Here is a 24,759-nt window from a genome sequence, read left to right on the forward strand (position 1 = left end):
AATCTGACCATAATTCTATCCTCCCGATTCCTGCTTACAAGCAAAAACTAAAGCAGGAAGCACCAGTGACTTGCTCAATACAGAAGTGGTCAGATGACGCAGATGCTAAGTTACAGAAGTCTTCTGTAACTTAGTTTTCTAGCACAGACAGGAATATGTTCCGGGATTCCTCAGATGGCATTGAGGGGTACACCGCATCAGTCACTGGCTTTATCAATAAGTGCATCGATGACGTCATCCCCACAGTGACTGTACGTACATACCCCAACCAGAAGACATGGATTACAGTTAACATCTGCACTGAGCTGCCGCTTTCAAGGAGCAGGACTTTAACACGGAAGCTTATAAGAAGTCCCGCTATGGCCTCCGACGAACCATCAAACAGGCAAAGCTTCAATACAGGACTAAGATTGAATCGTACTACATCGGCTCCATCACACGTCAGATGTGGCAGAACTTGCAAACAGAATACAAAGGGAAGCACAGCCGCGAGCTGCCCAGTAACACACTCCTACCAGATGAGCTAAATAACTTCTAGGCTCACTTCGAGGCAAGCAACACTGAAGCATACATGACAGCATCAGCTGTTCTGGACGACTGTATGATCACGCTCTCCGTAGCCGATGTGAGAAAGACCTTTAAACAGGACAACATTCACAAGGCTGCAGGGCCAGACGGATTACGGATTACCAGGACGTGTACTCTGAGCATTCGCTGATCAACTGGCAAGTGTCTTCACTGACATTTTCAACCTGTGCACAAGAACACTAAGGTAACCTGCCTAAAGACTCACTCACATCTGCTGGTCATGGCTCACATCAAACCATTACCCCAGAAACACTAGACCCACTCAAATTTGCATACCGCCCCAACAGATCCACAGATGATGCAATCAATATTGCACTCCACACTTCCCTTTCCCACTTGGACAAAATGAACACCTACGTAAGAATGCTATTCATTGACTACAGCTCAGCGTTCAACACCATAGTGCCCTCAAAGTACATCACTAGGCTAAGGACCCTGGGACTATACCTCCCTCTGCAACTGGATCCTGGACTTCCTGACCGGCCGACCCCAGGTGGTAAGGGTAGGTAACAACACATTTGCCATGCTGATCCTCAACACAGGGGCCCATCAGGGGTGCATGCTCAGTTCCCTCCTGTACTCCTTGTTCACCCATGACTGCATGGCCAGGAATGACTCCAACACCATCATTACCATTAAGTTGCCGATAACACAACAGTGGTAGGCCTGATTACCGACAACGATGAGACAGCCTATAGGGAGGAGGTCAGAGACCTGGCCGTGTGGTGCCAGGATAACAACATTTCCCTCAACGTGGTCAAGACAAAGGAGATGATTGTGGTCTACAGGAAAAGGAGGACCGAGCATGCCCCCATTCTCCTCGACGGGGCTGTAGTGGAGCAGGTTGAGAGCTTCAAGTTCCTTGGTGTCCACATCACCAACAAACTAGAATGGTCCAAACACAGAAAGACAGTCGTGAAGAGGGCACGACAAAGCCTATTCCCCCTCGGGAGATTGAAAAGATTTGGCATGGGTCCTCTGATCCTCAAAATGTTCTACAGCTGCACCATCGAGAGCATGGTTGCATCACTGCCTGGTATGGCAACTGCTCAGCTTCCGACCGCAAGGCACTACAGAGGGTAGTGAGTACGGCCCAGTACATCACTGGGGCCAAGCTTCCTGCCACCCAGGACCTCTATACCAGGCAGTGTCAGAGGAAGGCCCTAGAAATTGTCAGACTCCAGCCACCTTGGTCATAGACCTTTCTCTCTGCTACCGCACGGCAAGCGGTACTGGAGCACCAAGTCTTGGTCCAAATGGCTTCTTAACAGCTTCTACCCCCAAGCCATAAGACTCCCGAACAGCTAATCAAATCGCTACCTGAACTATTTTTTTATTTAACACTTATTTTTGATTAAAACTAGATTGTTGGTTAAGGGCTGGTAAGTAAGCATTTCACCTGTTGTATTCGGCGCATGTGACAAATAACATTTGATTTGGGATGTGAATATGGGGATATGGAGAGTTTAGGCAGGGAGAAGGTGTGGATGTGAATATGGGGATAGGGAGGGTTTAGGCAGGGAGAAGGTGTGGATGTGAATATGGGGATAGGGAGAGTTTAGGCAGGGAGAAGGTGTGGATGTGAATATGGGGATAGGGAGAGTTTAGGGAGGGAGAAGGTGTGGATGTGAATATGGGGATAGGGAGAGTTTAGGGAGGGAGAAGGTGTGGATGTGAATATGGGGATAAGAAGAGTTTAGGCAGGGAGAAGGTGTGGATGTGAATATGGGGATAGGGAGAGTTTAGGGAGGGAGAAGGTGTGGATGTGAATATGGGGATATGGAGAGTTTAGGGAGGGAGAAGGTGTTGATGTGAATATGGGGATAGGGAGAGTTTAGGCAGGGAGAAAGTGTGGATGTGAATATGGGGATAGGGAGAGTTTAGGGATTGAGAAGGTGTGGATGTGAATATGGAGAGTTTAGGGAGTGAGAAGGTGTGGATGTGAATATGGAGAGTTTAGGGAGTGAGAAGATGTGGATGTGAATATGGGGATAGGGAGCGTTTAGGGAGTGAAGGTGTGGATGTGAATATGGGGATAGGGAGCGTTTAGGGAGTGAGGTGTGGATGTGAATATGGGGATAGGGAGAGTTTAGGGAGGGAGAAGGTGTGGATGTGAATATGGGGATAGGGAGAGTTTAGGGAGGGAGAAGGTGTGGATGTGAATATGGGGATAGGGAGAGTTTAGGTAGGGAGAAGGTGTGGATGTGAATATGGGGATAGGGAGAGTTTAGGCAGGGAGAAGGTGTGGATGTGAATATGGGGAAATGGAGAGTTTAGGGAGGGAGAAGGTGTGGATGTGAATATGGGGATAGGGAGAGTTTAGGCAGGGAGAAGGTATGGATGTGAATATGGGGATAGGGAGCGTTTAGGCAGGGAGAAGGTGTGGATGTGAATATGGGGATATGGAGAGTAGGGATTGAGAAGGTGTGGATGTGAATATGGGGATAGGGAGAGTTTAGGTAGGGAGAAGGTTTGGATGTGAATATGGGGATAGGGAGAGTTTAGGGAGGGAGAAGGTGTGGATGTGAATATGGGGATAGGGAGAGTTTAGGTAGGGAGAAGGTGTGGATGTGAATATGGGGATAGGGAGAGTTTAGGCAGGGAGAAGGTGTGGATGTGAATATGGGGAAATGGAGAGTTTAGGGAGGGAGAAGGTGTGGATGTGAATATGGGGATAGGGAGAGTTTAGGCAGGAAGAAGGTGTGGATGTGAATATGGGGAAATGGAGAGTTTAGGGAGGGAGAAGGTGTGGATGTGAATATGGGGATAGGGAGAGTTTAGGGAGTGAGAAGGTATGGATGTGAATATGGGGATATGGAGAGTTTAGGGAGTGAGAAGGTGTGGATGTGAATATGGGGATAGGGAGAGTTTAGTGAGTGAGAAGTTGTGGATGTGAATATGGGGATAGGGTGCGACAAGGTTTTAATGTGGGGATTGGATGAGTTAGGTCAGGTAAAGATGTTGAGTCAGGTATAGAATGTGAGGATAGATAAATAGATAATAGCAGATAGGGAAACTAGAAGGGACTATACTAAAATCTGCTGGACATCTTTAGTCCATGATTTGGGCCCATTGTTATAAAACAATTTACAATCAAGCTTTCATAATATCTACTACTACGACAGTGTATTACTATATATAATGTATCATCTAATTCAGTTGAGCAAATCTCACATGACAGTGCTACAACAGTTGTACCTACACAATTACTCAGTCTAAACACATATTAACAACACAACGACACATATTAAACAGCTATTTCTACATCACTACATAGATAAACATGTACTACTGTGTTTAGTATGAGGCTGGTCTATTAGAGAACAGTGTGTATAGACTCACCCTCATCCCTGGAGTAGTCCTCCCCAGAGTGAGGCTCAAACAGATAGTCTCCTGTAGCCAGCTCAAACGCCTGCAGGACACAGACCGGATAGTGTCATCAGTCAGTACTGATGTGTGTTGGTGTGTACAGGCATGTGTGTGAGTGTGTGTGTTGGTGTGCACAGGCATGTGTGTGAGTGTGTGTGTTTGTGTGCTCACCATGCAGGCGGTGCTCCAGATGTCAGCAGGAGTGCTGTACCCAGCTCCTATCAGGACCTCTATGGAGCGGTACTGTCTGGTTTGAATATCCTCTGTGAAGTGCTTGTGCTGAGAGACAGTGAGGAAGAGATAAGAGAGAGAGAGAGGATAAAGAGAGAGGAGGAAGGAGAAAGAGAGGAGAGAGAGGAGCGAGAGAAAGAAGAGAGAGAGGGGAAAGAGAAAGGAAGAGAAAGAGCGAGAGAAAGAGGAGAGAGAGGAGATGGATAATCTATACTGTACTGTATATTATGCATCTGTGTCTATTGCAAAACACCCATACACATACTGTGCACCAGGGCTCTCCATCTGTTCCTGGAGAACTACCGTCCAGTAGGTTTTCACTCCAACCCTAATCAAGCACACCTGATTCTAATAATTAGCTGGTTGAAAAGCTGAACCAGCTTAGTTACAACTGGGTTGGAGTGAAAACCTACAGGAGGGATGCTCTCCAGGAAAAGGGTTTGAGAACCCTATACACACACAGTCATATACCTCCGCATGCGTGCGTGCGTACACACACACACACACAACTTACCACCCAGCAGGCGTTGCCCAAGTCAGCTATCTTGACTCGGAGTGTGTCAGCGTTGCGAGGGTCCAGGGGGTTGACCAGGAGGTCTGCTGCTTTGGCCTTGGCTAGAACTACATCATCTAGTTAGGATAAATGTGTTATTGTTGGGGAAAAGGTCAGGCAGCAGGCAGAGAATGTCCAGTACGTGTGTCTCTATGACTTCATGTCAAGTCGAATCAAATCAAATGTGATACAACAGGTGTAAACCTTACAGTGAAATGCTTACACATGAGCACCTAACCAACAATGCAGTTCAAAAAATACAGATAAGAATAAATAAAAAAACTGACAAGTAATTAAAGAGCAGCAGTAAAATAACAACAGCGAGACTATATACAGGGGGATACTGGTACAGAGTCAATGTGCGGGGACACCAGTTAGTTGAGGTAATATGTACATGTAGGTAGAGTTATTAAAGTGACTATGCATAGAAGATAGTGTAGATAGTGTGGTCTACAGTGTATCATGAGATACTGTACCATAGGCGAGCAATAGCTCAAGACTTCCTTAGATATCGTGCACCAGCTGTTGTTTACAAAAATACATAGTCTGCCGCCCCTTGTCTTACCAGACACCGCTGTTCTATCCTGAAGGTACGGCGTATATCTAGCCAGCTGTATGTTGATAGTGTCGTCGTTCAGCCACGACTCCGTGAAGCATAAGATATTACAGTTTTGAATGTAATTTAATTTATTGCGTAGGTAATCGATTTTATTCTCCAAATATTGCATGTTTGCTAGCAGAATGGAAGGAAGTGGGGGTGTATTCGATCACCTACGAATTCTCAGAATGCAGCTCGCCCTCCGGCACTTTTTCTCTGCCTCCTCTTCAAGCAAATCACGGGGATCTGGGCCTGTTCCCGAGAAAGCAGTAAATTGTTCGCGTAGGACTCGTCAGACTCTGACGTCCAGAAGTTATTTTCGGTCATAAGAGATGGTAGCGGCAACATTATGTACAAAATAAAATAAAAATGTACAAGTTACAAACAACACAAATAAACTAACAAAAAAACACAATCTGTTGGGGACACACTTCCCTACCTCCTCCCCCACACAAGAAGGCCTTCTTCTCCGGTGCCATTTTAGCTGTATATGCACATCTGTGTCCATGCATGTCTGTGAAAGAGAGAGAAAAATATAGAGAAAGGAGAAATATCTCACCTTTAGGCGTGTCCCCAGTACTTGAGGACGACACAGTACGACTGCGGTCTGCAGTGGGGCTGTGAGGGGATGTCCTGGACCCCGGTTGACCAGCTTCGCCCACTGTGACGGGGCTACCCGGGTCAGGGTCCAGAGGCAGGTCAGGGAAGCGTGGCGCCGTGCCCCTGTGGCGCTGCGCCCCGTTGGTCAGGCCCGGCGTGACCACCTCGCCATTGAAGAGCTCGTAGGAGGAGCTGAGGGAGCTTTGATCCCTGTCCGTGCAGCTGATCTCTGACTCTACCAGGGGGCAGTGCAGAGGGATGGGGGAGGAGGTAGGGGCTGGGGGGTTGGCTCTGGGACATCTCTCCCTGTCCCTCTCCACACCCCTAGGAGGACATGGCCATTGGTTTTGGTGGTGTTGTTGTTGTGTCCCATGGTGGTGGAGATGGAGTTAGTGAGGTCGTCAGCGCCTGTTTCTGTTTCATCAGCATCGTCGTCTTCATCATCATCGTCATCATCATCGTCGTCGTCATCGTCGTCGTCGTCCTCCTCCTCCTCTTTGTCCTTTTCCTGCTCCTTGGTCTCCTCACCCTTCACCTCCTCCTCTGTTCTTGGTTCCTCTTTCTCATCTTTTTCGGCAGGAGCTGTAACCAAGTCCTCTTCATTGTCATCCTCTTCTTCCCCATCTTCCTCCTCCACCTCCTCATTGTCATTCTCTTCCTTAACCTCCTCTTTCTCCCCCTCCTCCCCCTCTGGGTTCGCGGTAGCTCCGTTGCCATCCCCAGGTGTAGTGGTGGTGGGTGTGGGATTCTGTGTCTCGGTCTCTGGGGTAGTGCTGGGGGTGGGCTCCCCCTCTGGCCCTGCTGCTGCCTCTGGGGTGGGGGGCACCTCTGACTGCTCCTGAGGTGTGGCTGCACCTGAAAGACAGGGGGAGAGAAAGAGTTGAAGAGTGAAAAAGAGAGAAGGGAGAGAGGGAGGGTGGGAGGAAAGCGAGAGGTTGGGTTAGACTGTAGTTGTTTATGAATCCGCCTTGCATTTCTCCCACGCAGTACACTCTAAAACAATTCAGGGTTGTTTGGATGACCCAACTACTGGGTTACAGGCATTAGGTCACTTAGTTATTTAAAAAAAATTAAGAGCAAGGTTGTGTTGTTGATGCTGGGTTTATTCTGGGTTATTGAGTTACGACACAGCGGGTCAGATCAGAAGACTGGAGCCGTGGCTTAATAGGGCCATGCTTTCCGGTAGTTATTTTTGGTCACCTGCAAGAGTAAATGTAATTCCGGTTAATTTGTTCTGTTGTATTGTTATCACATGTTAAGGTTGAACATCAACTTTTTTCTCAGCATATGTAATGTGCACAAAGGAAAATGTTATTTTGTAGTATACAAACTTAACATGATGAACAGGAATTAAATGTACTCTCACGGGTGGCCAAAAATTATTAAAAGCCACGGCCCTAATAGGCCTAACCTCTTGAAAATAACCTATGAATTACATTAAAAAAGACTCAGGTGCTGGGTTAACCCAACACGAAAGTCAACAAAAACCCAATTGATGATTAAATTAACCCATGTTTGGGTAATTCAACAACCCAACTGGCTGGGTAAAAATAACCCAGCATGTGTTTTGTCCAATATTTACCCAGCACTGGGTTACCAAATAAACCAAATGTTGTTGTTTTTAACCCAGCACTTTTTAGAGTGTCGGCCAAGTGTGGGTGGAGAGGTTGGAGGCTGGCTCGTCCTCCTCCAGTTCTCCATTCAATTCTATTCACTCTCAGCTTGGTACAGAACTCTATCCACACAGCTCTGACACACACACACACAATGGAATGAGTGAATAACCAACACATTGAGTGAAAGAGTATAAAACCATCACCACCACCACCACCACACTGATTTACAATCAAACCATGTAACTCACAGGTGTGATTGGTTAGCCTGGTTGGCCTCTCCCTCTCTGTCTCCCCTTCTTCCTCCTCATCTCCATCCTCTTCATCGTAATCATCGTCGTCGTCATCACTCTCGCCCAGTGCAACGGCGGGCCCCAGTGCCGCGTTGCGGGTGTGTGTTTTGGGGAGTGTGTGTCTCCCTCACCATCGGGGCCCTCTGTGGCCCTCTGTTTCTCAGCCTCTCTCTCCAGGGCCTCGATCTCCCGCATGCGTATCTCCAACAGCTCGGTCTGACGCTTCTGTTTTTTCTTCAGCTTCTTCTTCTTGTTCTTAGAGATCTTCCCTACCTAGAGAAGAGGAGAGAGGAGAGAGGAGGAGGAAGAGTCTATTAAAGTCACTGATGTACAATGACCTATGGGCTGAGTGACTAGAATTAGATAGAAAACATTGTATATTCTGCTCTGAGATTTATACATTTACATTTAAGTCATTTAGCAGACGCTCTTATCCAGAGCGACTTACAAATTGGTGCGTTCACCTTAAGACATCCAGTGGAACAGCCACTTTACAATAGTGCATCTAAATCTTTTAAGGGGGGTGAGAAGGATTACTTTATCCTATCCTAGGTATTCCTGAAAGAGGTGGGGTTTCAGGTGTCTCCGAAAGGTGGTGATTGACTCCGCTGTCCTGGCGTCGTGAGGGAGTTTGTTCCACCATTGGGGGGCCAGAGCAGCGAACAGTTTTGACTGGGCTGCGCGGGAACTGTACTTCCTCAGTGGTAGGGAGGCGAGCAGGCCAGAGGTGGATGAACGCAGTGCCCTTATACAGAACATTGTGGTACTCACCGGTTTGGCCTGTGGTGCTGTGCTGACTGTTGGGATGAAACAGAGTCAGAGTCAGGAGAAAGTTCACCTTCAAACACATCATCCCTACAAAGTCCTATAATAATAATATATAGCCCTGAATAAGATAACACCCCATTCAATTATTTATACCCTCTTATAGACTTCATACAGAATCTTTATTTATACCCTCTTATAGACTTCATACAGAATCTTTATTTATGACAGGACCAACAAATAGTAAAGTTTCAGGGAGAAGTTGAAGGAACATAGGCCAAGACAATAGGGAAGTGTGTGCTGGCCAGATAAGAATGCTTAAAAACTCTGCTTCCACCCTTTCCTCCTTGCTAAAGGCACGTTTCTGTGATCACTCTCACAAACATCTAGCTTTTAGTGGAGCCACAAGCTCTCAAGCAATCTCTGTGCCTATCAAATCAAACTAGGAGAGAGCTCTCACCAAATTGATTGGTTGGCTCAGGCTGGCAAGCTGAAGCAACAAACTAAGAGACCGCCCAACTGATTGATTCATCTGATTGATTCATAGATTCCTTAATGGTGTGACCGCTGTACTGATACACAGCAGGACACTCCAGTTATCAGAACCGCCGATAGATTCATCTACTGCTAATAGGATAGAAGAGAGACTTCCCTACACTAGCATTAGACCTTGTCTTTAAGTAAGCAATTGGTCATAAGAATCAAACGGTTCATGATGAATTAATCTCATACCTCCTCTACAAAGAGCGCACTGTACCGATTCAACTAACACTGAACCTCAAGTCAAGCATCGAAAGATATCTCTACACAGGTTTAGGGTATGTACTCCTTTAAAATATATCTGACAGGCTTTATTCACTACTCACTGTTGGACTCCCAAAACACTTCAGTTTGAAATGAGGAGAAGGCTACAATAACTAACTATTTGGATAACGCTTAGAGGGATAGTTCACCTTCAAATTTTGTCAGATGGCTTAGGAAAAACTGTGATTTTTGGTGATAATGATTATTTTAACCCTGTTATTTTCTTCTACAGACAGTGAGTTAGCGGGTGAGGTGGTCTGTACCCTACCTGCAGATCCAGAGGGCGGGGGCGCCCCAGCCTTCTGCCACTCTGTGGCCTCCATGGCCATGCGGCGGACAAACGCATCGTCCACACACATCAGGATGTTCTCCGGCTTGATGTCCGTGTGGATGATCTTACACTTGCTGTGGAGGTAGTCCAAGCCCTGCAGAACCTACATGAACACAGGAACACAAGCATGCACAAATGCGCACACACACACAAACACAGACACACGTGTAAGCAAACACAAACACAGACACACGTGTAAGCAAACACAAACACAGACACACGTGTAAGCAAACACAAACACACAAATCCCAGATGAAACACCACTGATGCTCTCACAACACTAAATGAACCATTGCTTTGATCTTAGTCATCCTTCATCGGGGACAAGGCTGCTGTTGTTGTTTTGTTTGGTGTGTGTGTGTGTTTGCCAGTGTTTGATTTTAGGGGCTTTTGTATTGAAGTTGAGAGCAGTTTCTATTCATCTTCAGTGGGCTATTCAAGTGGGAGGCAGCAGAGATGAACAGATAACTTTAATTCACATGCTGCTCTGCCCTGGTCTTCAGGGGGAAGGCCTGTGAAGGCCTTGTGAAGTCAACAACATGTATTGTACTGGACTGGACTGGCCTGCAGTAGTGCCTCTGGCTGGCAATATCACTTCTCTTCCTCTCATTGTTGGTGCTAATAAAGAGTGTTTATGGAAGTGAATGTGATGTGTGTATGTGAATGTGTCTGAGTCAAGTAAATGAGGATGTGTGAGTGTGTACTTGCGTGCGTGAGTTTGTGCCCGTTCGTGCATGAATGAGTGAGTGTGTGTTAGTGCTTTTTAAGGTCTGTTCGGTTTCGGTTAGATTATTTACAAAATAGTCACGGTTTTGGATTAATATGATGTTCTTTTTAAACATTAAAGGCACTATGCATTATGTGGGTTGAATACTGTGACAACACAGAATAAAACAATGAATACATGTCCTATGACGGTAGTGACTGCCCAATACTGGTTATCACTTATTAACCATCATTTATTCACATTACTTTAAAAAAAATATGTATGTTGTGTATATCCCTCTAGTGGTGTGGGGGCTGTGCTTTGGCAAAGTGGGTGGGGTTATATCCTGCCTGTTTGGCCCTGTCCGGGGGTATCGTCGGACGGGGCCACAGTGTCTCCCGACCCCTCCTCTCTCAGCCTCCAGTATTTATGCTGCTGTAGTATAAGTGTCGGGGGCTAGGGTCAGTTTGTTATATCTGGAGTATTTCTCCTGTCTTATCCGGTGTCCTGTGTGAATTTAAGTATGCTCTCTTTAATTCTCATTCTCTCTCTCTCTCTCTCTCTCTCTCGGACCATGCCTCAGGACTACCTGGCATGATGACTCCTTGCTGTCCCCAGTCCACCTGGCCGTGCTGCTGCTCCAGTTTCAACCGTTCTGCCTGCGGCTATGGAACCCTGACCTGTTCACCGGACGTGCTACCTGTCCCAGACCTGCTGTTTTCAACTCTCTAGACACAGCAGGAGCGGTAGAGATACTCTTAATGATCGGCTATGAAAAGCCAACTGACATTTACTCCTGAGGTGCTGACTTGCTGCACCCTCGACAACTACTGTGATTATTATTATTTGACCATGCTGGTCATTTATGAACATTTGAACAGCTTTGCCATGTTCTGTTATAATCTCCACCCGGCACAGCCAGAAGAGGACTGGCCACCCCTCATAGCCTGGTTCCTCTCTAGGTTTCTTCCGAGGTTTTGGCCTTTCCAATTCATCATCTCATCTTTAGAGATGTTGCCTATGCTGTCTGACAAAATCCATATTTTAGTAGTTCATACTTTTATGACTGCTGAAAACCAAATATCAATCACTTCGATCATTGACTTTCAGGTAGAGATACCTCGCAAAGCAACTGCACTCTATCCCTCTCTCGTGTTCTACTGTCCCTTCTCTCCCTTCCATGTCTGCCCCACACAGACCAGACAAGTAGGTGGTCACCGCTCAGCACTAGCGTGTGTGGCATACCTGTTTGATAATACTCTTAACACAGGGAAGAGGAAGGCCCTGGTAGTTGGACTTGATGATCCACTTTAGAAGGTGGTGTCCGAGAACCTCAAACACCATACACACATCTGGGACAGCTGGTCAAGGAGGACCACAGCTTCATCACTGAGATACATACGCAGATATAAAGAGCATATAAGTATACACACACACACACACACACACATCCACACACACACTCTGTAGACAAGGATACGTATTCCATTGATTCCAGAGATCTTGAAGTCATCTATCAGCTGAACCACCATTTCTTTGTTTTGGTCAGAGGGGTCACTCTCTCTCACCTGGAGATGAACGACAAACAATAGAGAGATCAGGACGGAGGGTGTGAGAGGCATGGGGCATGGGGAACTAAACACACACACACACACCCAGAGTCACTACTCACACATCTGAGCAGTTTGATCTCATCCAAGGCTGTCTCTGTGTAATGCTGGGCACTCTTCACCACCTTCATCGCCACAAAGTTCTTCACCCTGAAACAAGAAACACATAACACACAGAGAGATCCATATCACAACATGATGGACTACAGCAGAGCTAACCATGCAGCACTGGGGTTGAACCAATCAATCACACACTGTTGGGGAAGATGCTTACTGGTAATGGTTTCATATCCAAGGACAATGTCCATGTGAGTGAGGAACAGTGTACAGTGTATGATTGTGTAATTGATTTAATTGGGGCTAATTGAGTATATGGGCGAGCTGTACGATGTAACCTAGTGAACGGTGATATTCTGACACTGAGACTGTTATGAATCAGTGTGGTTAACATTTTGGCACTCGGTGTCATTACACTGCAGCTGCTACTGTCTACTGTGTCAGTGTGTAGGAGTGGTTTTTGTTGCAGCTGTTGTCATTGTGATGAGTTGGTCAAAGTGGTGACCCGTCTGACTCCCGTTGACAGGTGTGTGTGTGACTCACTGGATGTCCCAGCACAGCCATACGGTGGAGAAGTGACCCCAGCCCAGCTTGCGGATCACATGATACCTCCCATTGAACAAGTCCCCTATCTTCACCGGATGGTATCCACCTGAGAGAGAGAGAGAGAGAGAGAGAGAGAGAGAGAGAGAGAGAGAGGAGAGAGAGAGAGAGAGAGAGAGAGAGAGAGAGAAGAGAGGGAGATACTATTAGAAAAACCTAGATAATCAAGATACTGATATTTCGAGCCGAGCTACTGAAATCTATGCTATCAGTAAGAGGGAGGGTGTGAGTGAGTGAGTGAGTGAGTGAGTGAGTGAGTGAGTGAGTGAGTGAGTGAGAAGGTCCTCAGTAGGTCCTCACAGCTATCAGGATATCAGGCTCCTCAGTGGAAAGACCACTCCCTCTTGGCACAGACAACAACCTTGAGCCTTGGTGCTGGTGCCAAGCATATAGAGCTTCTGGCAAGTCACACACTGCTGCCAATTACATTAGGAGCCAGCAGGGATGATATAAGAGACAGAGTAAGAGGTAGAGAGAGAGAGAAAGGAGAAGAACATATGGGTTTAAGTGTATTGGAGTGTGTGTAAGGCCGCATGCTTCCCAGCCGAAACAGTATTATGATGACATTTTGTGAGGTTTTTGTTCGTTTTGGACTTTGTGTTGAGGCACACAACATTTCTTCTAGAGGCAGGCCATAGTTTGGAGCCCTTTTTGTTTGGTCAACAGTAGAGATTCTTCAATAAAGTATTTGTTGTCATTCAACGAGAGACAACTCGTTTTCATGCACATTTTTTCTTTGAGAAATACTGCACCAAACATTTTGTTAGATGTAAAATTGTGTGACAGATATCCTCGGCAAAAACGTCAAAATTAACAACACATTTCTTTAGTTATTTTAGATCAATTCTGACTATTTTGATGTGAGCATATACTGGCTACAGCATCTCAAAATGGACAAATAATACTATTGCCGCTTTTTTCAAGTTTTTCAGGCGAAGGTCTTTCGAGGGAGTATGCAAGCACACTCGGCTAGGCGCCAGCCGAACTGAAGCGTGCTGACGCCTTCAGTGAGTGTGTCTAGGCAGGGGGGTGTATGTGGCATGTGTGTGAGAAAGACAGGAGAAAGAAAGAGTGTAGAGGTAGAGAGGTAAAGAGAGGTAAAGGGAGTGGAGATAAGAGTTACGAAGACAGAACTGGATACTTGTGTTTGCATGTATAAGCTATGGAAGTTCTACACGTGTGTGTGTGCATGCGTGCGTGTGGGGGTTTGTGAGTGTGTATTATCTCCCCCACCTTTGCAGTAGTCTGCGGGGTCCTCCTGCTCCTCATCGTCAGAGCCTAATATCTCCTCCTCTGGCTCTGGGGGGACAGCCGGCTCAGGGAGGGCTGGAGGGGGAGGTGGGGCAGTGGGGGCAGACACCGGGGCTTTTTGCTGGGTCTCAGGCCTGACAGAGAGAGAGAGAGAGAGAGATACTGTTAGAACCTGAATTGGTTAGGGTAGGAACGACCCTTTCCGCGTACAACATACTAACACACAATTACACTAGAATCATCACTGCAGCCGATATGTTTAGCTGGATGCCATTTCTCTTTAAGACCTGATTCCATCTCGGAGCCCATCCTCAATCCTTTTCCCTAGCTTTTGGTGTTGTCAGATCTGAAAGGATTGGAAATGGAACGAGGCCCATGAGGAAGAGAAAATATACATGTCTGCTGTATTTTTAAGGGCTTAGTATCTTATGAAAATCTTGTGAAAAGTCTGTTCCAGCCGGAGAGGGTGAGCCACTTTAATTCAGTGTTGTCAGTATGTTCAATGTTTAGCTATGCGGTGTGATGTTGAGGAGAAGTGAGCTAGTTCCATAACATCAATGAGGAACCCCCCAGAAACAAGAGTGTCTATTCATTTAGATTACATAACATTATCATAACATTAAATAACACACAAACTGGACAGTTGTATCGCCATCTCTCATTCAAAGACTCAATCATGTATTGTTGTCTCTATCTTCTTGCCCTTTGTACTTTTGTCTGTGCCAAAGAATGTTTGTACCCTACCATGTTTTGTGCTGCTGCCATGTTGTTGTCATGTTGTGTTGCTACCATGCTGTGTTATGTGTTGCTGCCTTGCTATGTCTTGGGGTCTCTCTTTATGTAGTATTGTGGAGTCTCTCTCTGATGATGTGTGTTTTGTCCTATTTAAAAATAAAAACGTTTTATACCAGCCCCCGTCCCCGCAGGAGGACTTTTGCCTTTTGGTAGGCCGTCATTGTAAGTATGAATTTATTCTTAACTGGCTTGACTAGTTAAATAAAGGTAAAAAAAAAAAAAGTATTGTTCAACATTAACCAGACGAGTCAGAATCTTAAGATGTTGTTCTGGTGTATCTCTGAACACGACTCTCTCAGTAGCATCCTCAGAAATATCTCTATCAGTTATAAAGGCTAAATAGATTGTGTGAACAACACAACACACACACACACACACACACACAGCTTAAGGGCTGTGATAAATCATGGTCGCAGGCACAGACACATGACGGAGGTTCCCAGTTGGTAAGTGTGCCGTTATAGAAACTGATGAGAATGGAGAATCCAGTCCATGAAGAGTTACCGTGGCAGCTAGCTAGGACAACACAAGGTATTGTTCTTTTAAAACAAGGACATTAAAGACCTAGATAGACTACATGCAAATGTTTAAAATATAATATGCTATAGGGAAGCCCTATTTGGGCCGCGCTCTTTTGGCAGTTACTCTTCTGTTGACGCCTTCTTGTGTGATCAGCTGACTTGAGGTTAGCTTTGGGATGAGAGAGAGCATACAGATAGCTAGGACAACACAAGGCTCCTTTAATGTCTAATACAGCTTGCTAGGACAACACAAGGCTCCTTTAATGTCTAATACAGCTTGCTAGGACAACACAAGGCTCCTTTAATGTCTAATACAGCTTGCTAGGACAACACAAGGCTCCTCTAATGTCTAATGCAGCTTGCTAGGACAACACAAGGCTCTTCTAACATGTAATACAGCTAAATAGGACAACAAGGTTCCTCTAATGTCTAATACAGCTAAATAGGACAACAAGGCTCCTCTAACATCTAATACAGCTAAATAGGACAACAAGACTCCTCTAACATCTAATACAGCTAAATAGGACAACAAGGCTCCTCTAACATCTAATACAGCTAAATAGGACAACAAGTTTCCTCTAATGTCTAGCTAGGACAACACAAGGCTCCTCTAATGTCTAATACAGCTTGCTAGGACAACACAAGGCTCTTCTAACATGTAATACAGCTAAATAGGACAACAAGTTTCCTCTAATGTCTAGCTAGGACAACACAAGACTCCTCTAATGTCTAATACAGCTTGCTAGGACAACACAAGGCTCTTCTAACATGTAATACAGCTAAATAGGACAACAAGTTTCCTCTAATGTCTAGCTAGGACAACACAAGGCTCCTCTAATGTCTAATACAGCTAGCTAGGACAACACAAGGCTCCTCTAATGTCTAATACAGCTTGCTAGGACAACACAAGGCTCTTCTAACATGTAATACAGCTAAATAGGACAACAAGTTTCCTCTAATGTCTAGCTAGGACAACACAAGGCTCCTCTAACGTCGTCTAACACAGCTCCATAGGAAAACACAAGACTCCTCTAACGTCTAATACAGCTAGCTAGGACAACAAAAGGCTCCTCTAACATCTAATACAGCTAAATAGGACAACAAGCTTCCTCTAACGTCTAATACAGCTAGATAGGACAACAAGGCTTCTCTAACGTCTAATACAGCTAAATAGGACAACAAGGCTTCTCTAACGTCTAATACAGCTAGATAGGACAACATAAGGCTCCTCTAACGTCTAATACAGCTAGATAGGACAACACAAAGCTCCTCTAACGTCTAATACAGCTAGATACAGCTTTCTTCATATTTTCAAACAGTCCATTTATATTTTCCAACGGGGCTATACATTTTGGTGAGTTTTTTCTCTCTCGCCCGAGTAGCCTCGTTTCACTACCAAAAATAAAATTAAACCATCTATTAAACCATCTACAGATGTGTGTTTGTGTGTCTATCACACACCCAGCATCACTGTGACCACTCATACACATAACAGAAACACACACCCAGCATCACTGTGACCACTCATACACATAACAGAAACACACACCCAGCATCACTGTGACCACTCATACACATAACAGAAACACACACCCAGCACCACTGTGACCACTCATACACATAACAGAAACACACACCCAGCATCACTGTGACCACTCATACACATAACAGAAACACACACCCAGCATCACCACTGTAACAGAAACCACACCCAGCATCACTGTGACCACTCATACACATAACAGAAACACACACCCAGCATCACTGTGACCACTCATAACAGAAACACACCCAGCACACTGTGACCAACACACACCCAGCATCACTGTGACCACTCATACACATAACAGAAACACACACCCAGCACCACTGTGACCACTCATACACATAACAGAAACACACACACCACAGCATCACTGTGACCACTCATACACATAACAGAAACACACACCCAGCATCACTGTGACCACTCATACACATAACAGAAACACACACCCAGCACCACTGTGACCACTCATACACATAACAGAAACACACACCCAGCATCACTGTGACCACTCATACACATAACAGAAACACACACCCAGCACCACTGTGACCACTCATACACATACCAGAAACACACACCCAGCACCACTGTGACCACTCATACACATAACAGCAACACACACCCAGCACCACTGTGACCACTCATACACATAACAGAAACACACACCCAGCATCACTGTGACCACTCATACACATAACAGAAACACACACCCAGCACCACTGTGACCACTCATACACATAACAGCAACGACATAACCAGAATGTTTCTGAGTGCATGGAAAGCCCATGCCAAACAACAACAGCAGCAAGGCAGGAACTAACTCTTAGGGTGCATTCCAAATGTCACCCATATTCCCTATATAGTGCACTACTTTTGACCAGGGTGCATCAACAGTAGTGCAGTATGTAGGGAATAGGGTGCCGTTTGGGACACAACCTTAGACAAAGCAGCTGATTCAGAGCAGTTGGGTTAAATGCGGAAGACACATTTCGGTTGAATGCATTCAGTTGTGTAACTGACTAGGTATATCCCCTTTCCTTTTCACACTGGCTGCCACTCTCCTCATTGCAGACATGCCAGTCCAGGCTGTAGTCAGCTGACACAGCAGCAAGGTGATGCATGTTTTGGGGCACTGAGCAAATTCTAAACTTGAAAGTTGTGAGAATTTTGTTCAAATTCCGGCACGCGTTTACAGTGAACACTGACGCTGTACCCTTACAGTTTTAGACAGTAGCCAATAGACTATTGCGGCTATTTAAGCATAATGTCGGCCTACCAACAAAACCAATGGAGCAAATCTCAAACTTTTCAAATGGAAATAGCTTCTGATTTCTGTGGTGTTCAATGCAGGCCGACATTACATGATAATTATTTCAATGTTTTTACATTATGAAGGGCTTGACATGAATGATTTTTTTTACTTGGTCTGTAACACCATGGGTCAAATAGGTGACTGTAAATTGCATTGTATTCTGTTATATGATGCACAAAACCACTTTACAAAATAAAAGTAATTATTACTACTGTACAGAGAATTAGACAATGTGTAGGCTATCCCTCTGCCTATTGGCTTATTTGCATACGTCTCAAAATAAAACACTGCCCCTTTAATTAAGACAAACTTTTTACCTGACTGGCTTTTCAAATAAATGTAGCCTACACGTGTTGTGCTCTTGTAGGACGCAGTAACTCCCCATCGCTGAACTATACCTATCTATAACTGGACTAGTAATGCAGAGAATATCAACAGATGTGCACATGTGCAGTGAAAGTTAAATTTGTTTTGGTTTGTTACATTGAAAAGAGGTTGATATAATGTTGATTCATCACAGAAAAATTAATCTATATAGTGCAAACTAACGCGGCGAACTCAGAAGTTCAATCTCTTGCGTCTTTGCGAGGCCTGGCATTACTTCTGTGAGCCGCAGTGCTGGAGGAGGTGGGCGCCGCGCACGCACGCAGGTTAGCGGGAACATTGGGGATAAACAGATCTTATTTTTCCACAGGACAAATGCATTAACACTTTGTTTTGTGGCTAAACAGGGCTGTTGGTTTTGTAGATGGTTAAGTGTCACATTGCTAGTAGTGTAATTACGTAAGGGATAATCAATGAGGGGGCATTGCGTTCTATGGAAAATGATGAATGACGTATAAGTTGTGTTCCATGACATACTAGCTGAGTGGAACTGACCTTCCACAGAGTTGCATTATTTTCCAGAGAAGGCATAGAGCCCAGCGTTGATTATCCCTTTTATACCATGGCTAATATATAACACATTTGCTACTAGAGATGTTCATTTGCTGGTTGAAATGTGTTCAACATCCACTGAAGTAGCTAGCAAGTTTACTAGATAGCTACAGTAGTTACCAATGATAGCTAAACTAGAACGTCTGTTAGGGTGGCGTCCCATTGGGTGGTGCACAATTGGCTCAGCGCCGTCCGGGTTTGGCAGGGCTAGGCCATCATTGTAAATAAGAATTTGTTTCTTAACTGACTTGCCTAGTTAAATAAAGGTTAAATAAAAAAATAAAAAACTGCCATGGTATGAAGCACATTATAAATTGGATGGTTCCAGCTGTGAATGCTAATTGGCTGACAGCCGTGGTATATCAGACCGTATACCATGGGTATGACAAACCTTTTTACTGCTCTAATTATGTTGATAACCTGTTTATAATAGCAATAATCTGGGGTTTGTGGTATATGGCCAATATACCATGGCTAAGGGCTTCACATGTGTGTGTGACCATGTGTGTGTAAACAACGCCTCGTGTGGTATGCCCTGTAAGTGTGTTTGTGTGTGTGTGTGTGTGTGTGTGTGTGTGTGTGTTGAGCAGGAGCTGAGCGACATGGGGGTTGGAGAGGGATTAGAAATGGAAAAACAAACAGAGGGAAACTCCAGCATTCTTTCTCTCTCCAAACTCAAGCATTCTTTCCCTCAACTCCAGGGACAAAAACATGGAATAAAGAGGAAAGGCAAATGCATGCGCGTACACGCGTACACGCGTACACACACACACACACACACACACACACACACACAGCGAGAGAAAGAGCAAGAGAAATTTACCGGTGGTTGATTAAGTATATACTGTATGATAGCAGAGCACAAAGACCTCTTATTCAGGAAAATAGTTCAACATTGTTTATCATTCTCCTGCTAAATGGGAGAGGAAGGCAAACTCTTCTCCTTAACGTCAGGACAGAAGAGTCCCTGCCCATCTCCGAAAAAGAGGATCTTAAATCAGATGTCTGAGCCCCCCCCCCCCCACCCCAAAATACAATAAAAAGTGTTTTTCTTACTATTTGCCTTCTTGCTGACTTTGTTGGTAACTTCTTTATTGAGGAAGAATGAACTGACTATGCCTGTGACATGTGGTCGTCTTACCTAGCTATCTGTATACTAACTGTAAGTCACTCTGGATAAGAGTGTCTGCTAATATAGACATTTTTTACATTGGAAAAGTTGAGAAGCTGTCTTTGTCTGTCAGCTCAAAATCACTAATTCTAGGGGCCTCCCGAGTGGCGCAGCGGTCTAAGGCACTGCATCGCAGTGCTTGAGGCATCACTACAGATCCGGATTCGATCCCAGGCTGTGTCGCAGCCGGTCATGACCGGGAGACCCATGAGGCGGTCCACAATTGGTTCAGCGTTGTCCGAGTTAGGGGAGGGTTTGGCCGGCCGGGATGTCTTTGTCCCATCGCGCTCTAGTGACTCCTGTTGCGGGCCGGGCACATGCACGCTGACACAGTCGCCAGTTGTACGGTGTTTCCTCCGACACATTGGTGCGGCTGGCTGCCGGGTTAAGCGAGCAGTGTGTCAAGAAGCAGTGCGGCTTGGCAGGGTCGTGTTTTGGAGGACTCATGTCTCTCAACCTTCCTCTCCATACAGGATTTGCAGCGATGGGACAAGACTGTAACTACCAATTGGATAACATGAAATTGGGGAAAATGTAAATAAATAAAAATGTCCCTAATTCTGTGCGAACCCATTGCAGTTGTATGGACATGGGTCTACACATTGTGTGCAATTAGTGATGGGGGAGGGGATATATTGCAATATTATTTTTGCGCTAGTTTGCTGTACCTGCACCAAAACTCCAGTATCTACACTTGTTCTCCATCTTTAAAAAAAAAAGGAGTACATTTGTTTTCAGCACTTATTTCCATGACTGATCAAAACCCATTTTCTCATGGCTCTCTCTTGTCCCTCTGCAGCAGACATATGGTGAGCAATATGTTTGGAACATTGAATCACAGTAAAATCACAATAACGAATCGCAATACATATAGAATCCTGAGAATCACAATACATATCAGCATTTAGGTATTGTGATAATATCATATTGTGAGATCCCTGGCAATTCCCAGCCCTATGTGCAATGAACATGAAGTTTAGTAATATGATGTTGTATGAGATCTCAAGGCTTGTCAACAGCCTAAATATCTGTAGCAAGGAAAAGGGGGCTGTGTGCCTCCTCCTTTCAGATAGAACAACCTCAGTGTACCCCTGTTCATTCAGTAACATTTGTCCTTAAGAATCATTGTCACATATTGTCGGACCGTCACCAAGGAAACATATTGATTCCCTAGCACCTACTCTATATCACTAAGGTAATGTACTGAATGCTGAGCATTCCCGTTGCCACGGTAACACATTTAATGTGTATGGAACTGGATGTCCTTGCTCCCGGCTCTAGAAAGAGTGCTGAAAATGTGCCATTGAAATCCTTTTTTATTTCTGAAGACAAATGCCCTGTTGTCCTGCGAACAATGTTCGAAGATCCACTGACTGAACTTTGGCCAGCCTTTGTCCATGGAAACGTGACTGTATTCAGTGACACGATCAAGATGCTTGGGGACCAGGACCACTGTGCTGTGGAGTCCGCTGCAATTCTGAGAAACGTTGAGGCAAAATTGACTGCAAGACGTGATGACAACTTCATTCCAGTTTTGGTCAGAGGACTTCTGAGAGAGACAGAGGAAAATGGAGCCATGTCTAAAAGAAAGCTTTCTCAAAACATCCCAATCATTCTTCACTACGGCTGTGAACTACTTGCAAGCATGGTGAAAGCACACAGATAATCTAAAAGATGTACATGGTCTCCTTTTAAAAAGGCAACCTCAGCATGAAGAGATCCAGAAGGCAGCAGGCACACTGCAGGAAAAATGCCCCAATGTGACCATCAATGAGGATGCATTGTGTGACAAGGTTTCTGGCCTGTAAGAGTTCCTAAAGGGGGGATCGCTTGAAGAATGGAAAACATCTGAGACACCGCTTAGTCAGAGATGGAGCTCGGTGGTTACCCACTTCAAAGAGAACGACATCCCACACACTAACCTGGCTAGATTAGCGTCTGTTGTCATGTGCTTACCTGGAAGTAATGCATCAGTCGAGAGAGTGTTCTCCCAAATGGATGATATATGGACAGCAGCAAGAAATAGGTTCACTGTTCCTACCATCAAGGCCATGCTTATTGTGAAGATAAACTTCAACCTCCCCTGCCAGGAGTTCATGGAGAAGCTGGCCAAAGACAGAGCAATCCTGAAGAAAATACATTCTTCTGAGAAATATACAGATTAGGTTGGTATAAGTATATTATGTAGTTACCAATCTCATCATCATCTTATTTCTTTATTATGATAAGTATTTCACATATACTATTGTCTATTTTTTCAATTTTGCTCATGTTCTCTTCTGCTCTTATTCTACCCAGACTACCAGGACCACGGTTCAGATTGGACAGTTCTGTCTTGTCTGTAGTGTTTCTGTAGTATAGTTGTTTTCTCTGTCTATCACAGTGGGCCTGTTAGACTAAATACATGAAACCGGAATTGTCCCCCTTTTTTATTTCATAGATAATAACATTGGATATTTTAATGATATATTAACCGCCGAACTGGAAATGTCCCCGGTTTTCATTTCACAAATCTGGTCATCTTAACCTAGGGGTTTACCCATTTCACCTTGGCAACATAGACCTAGCACTAACTGAACACACTGATGTCACCTAGTAGGTAATATCATAGAAACAGGGAATATGGATTATATTTCTATCGGTAACACAGATCACATAATTCAGTGAATTATAGGATCTACATTATATAGGTAACACTGATACCTGAACACTACTGTAAGTAAACTATGGAATGCCGCTGTCATCTCCGTTACGACTGTCCACTCAGTGAATACCAGCCTCTCTCTGTCAGAACCAAAACATTATCCCATTCCCCTGGTAATAGGCTACCACTCTCTATTTTACTGATTCATCATCATCCCTCTCTGTCCATATCTCTCCATCTGTATCAGTCTCTCACAGCAGCAGGCCAGCTGACTCATTCGCTGCTCTCCTCCTGTATGTCTGCTCTGCACATGCCAAGGAAGAGAGATCTCACTGCTATTTCAGTCTGTGGCCTGCCTGCCTGACGTCACACAGCACTGCCCCCACACTGTCCACACCTGCCATGATGAATCTGTACATTACCACTTACAGTTGAAGTCAGAAGTTTACATACACCTTAGCCGAATACATTTAAACTCAGTTTTTCACAATTCCTGAAATTTAATCCTAGTAAAAATTCCCTTAGGTCAGTTAGGACCACCATTTTATTTTAAGAATGTGAAATGTCAGAAGAATTATATATTTCAGCTTTTTTCTTTCATCACATTCCCAGTGGTTCAGACGTTTACATAACCTCAATCAGTATTTGGTAGCGTTGCCTTTAAATTGTTTAACTTGGGTCAAACGATTCGGGTAGCCTTCCACAAGCTTCCCACAATAAGTTGGGTGAATTTTGGCTCATTCCTCCTGACAGAGCTGGTGTAACTGAGTCAGGTTTGTAGGCCTCCTTGCTTGCACACGCCTTTTCAGTTCTGCCCACACATTTTCTATAGGATTGAGGTCAGGGCTTTGTGATGACCACTCCAAAACCTTGACTTTGTTGTCTTTAAGCCATTTTGCCACAACTTTGGAAGCATGCTTGGGGTCATTGTCCATTTGGAAGACCCATTTGCGACCAAGCTTTAACTTCCTGACTGTTGTCTTGAGATGTTGCTTCAATGTATCCACATAATTTTCCTTTCTCATGATGCCATCTATTTTGTGAAGTGCACCAGTCCCTCCTGCAGCAAAGCACCCAAACAACATGATGCTGCCACCCCCGTGCTTCACGATTGGGATGGTGTTCTTTGGCTTGCAAGTCTCCGCCTTTTTCCTCAAAACATAAAAATGGTCATTATGGCCAAACAGTTCTATTTTGTTTCATCAGAACAGGGGACATTTCTCCAAAAAGGACGATCTTTGTCTCCATGTGCAGTTGCAAACCGTAGTCTGGCTTTTTTTATGGCAGTTTTGGAGCAGTAGCTTCTTCTTTGCTGAGCGGTATTTCAGGTTATGTTGATATAGGACTCGTTTTACTGTGGATATAGATACTATTGTACCTATTTCCTCCAGTATCTTCACAAGGTCCTTTGCTGTTGTTCTGGGATTGATTTGCACTTTTCGCACAAAAGTACGTTCTTCTCTAGGAGACAGAACGCGTCTCCTTCCTGAGTGGCATGACGGCTGCTTGGTCCCATGGTGTTTATACTTGCGCACTATTGCTTGTACAGATGAATGTGGTACCTTCAGGCGTTTTTAAAATTGCTTCCAAGGATGAACCAGATTTGTGGAGGTCTCCAATTGTTTTTCTGGGGTCTTTCTTTAGATTTTCCCATGATATCAAGCAAAGAGGCACTGAGTTTGAAGGTAGGCCTTGAAATAAATCCCCAGGTACACCTCCTATTGACTCAGATTATGTCAATTATCAGAAGCTTCTAAAAGCTGTGACATCATTTTTTGAGAATTTTTCAAGCTGTTTAAAAGACACAGTCAACTTAGTGGATGTAAACTTCTGACCCACTGGAATTGTGATACAGTGAA

The 24,759-nt window shown here is 44.8% G+C and overlaps 1 protein-coding gene across 1 annotated transcript in view; it reads right to left on the reverse strand.

The window, feature by feature from the left end:
• LOC115144890 (SRSF protein kinase 2-like) overlaps window positions 1–24,759 on the reverse strand; it is an 89,000-nt gene that overhangs the window by 9,170 nt on the left and 55,071 nt on the right. Inside the window, 15 exon segments of the mRNA XM_065003051.1 lie at window positions 3,931–4,000; window positions 4,129–4,236; window positions 4,703–4,818; window positions 5,517–5,591; window positions 5,899–6,259; window positions 6,262–6,794; window positions 7,804–7,965; window positions 7,968–8,118; window positions 8,617–8,642; window positions 9,683–9,848; window positions 11,697–11,803; window positions 11,932–12,019; window positions 12,124–12,211; window positions 12,662–12,770; window positions 13,955–14,106. Coding sequence (XP_064859123.1) covers window positions 3,931–4,000; window positions 4,129–4,236; window positions 4,703–4,818; window positions 5,517–5,591; window positions 5,899–6,259; window positions 6,262–6,794; window positions 7,804–7,965; window positions 7,968–8,118; window positions 8,617–8,642; window positions 9,683–9,848; window positions 11,697–11,803; window positions 11,932–12,019; window positions 12,124–12,211; window positions 12,662–12,770; window positions 13,955–14,106 — 2,312 coding nt within the window.

Source organism: Oncorhynchus nerka, linkage group LG17 (assembly GCF_034236695.1).
Source record: "Oncorhynchus nerka isolate Pitt River linkage group LG17, Oner_Uvic_2.0, whole genome shotgun sequence".
NCBI lineage: Eukaryota > Metazoa > Chordata > Actinopteri > Salmoniformes > Salmonidae > Oncorhynchus > Oncorhynchus nerka.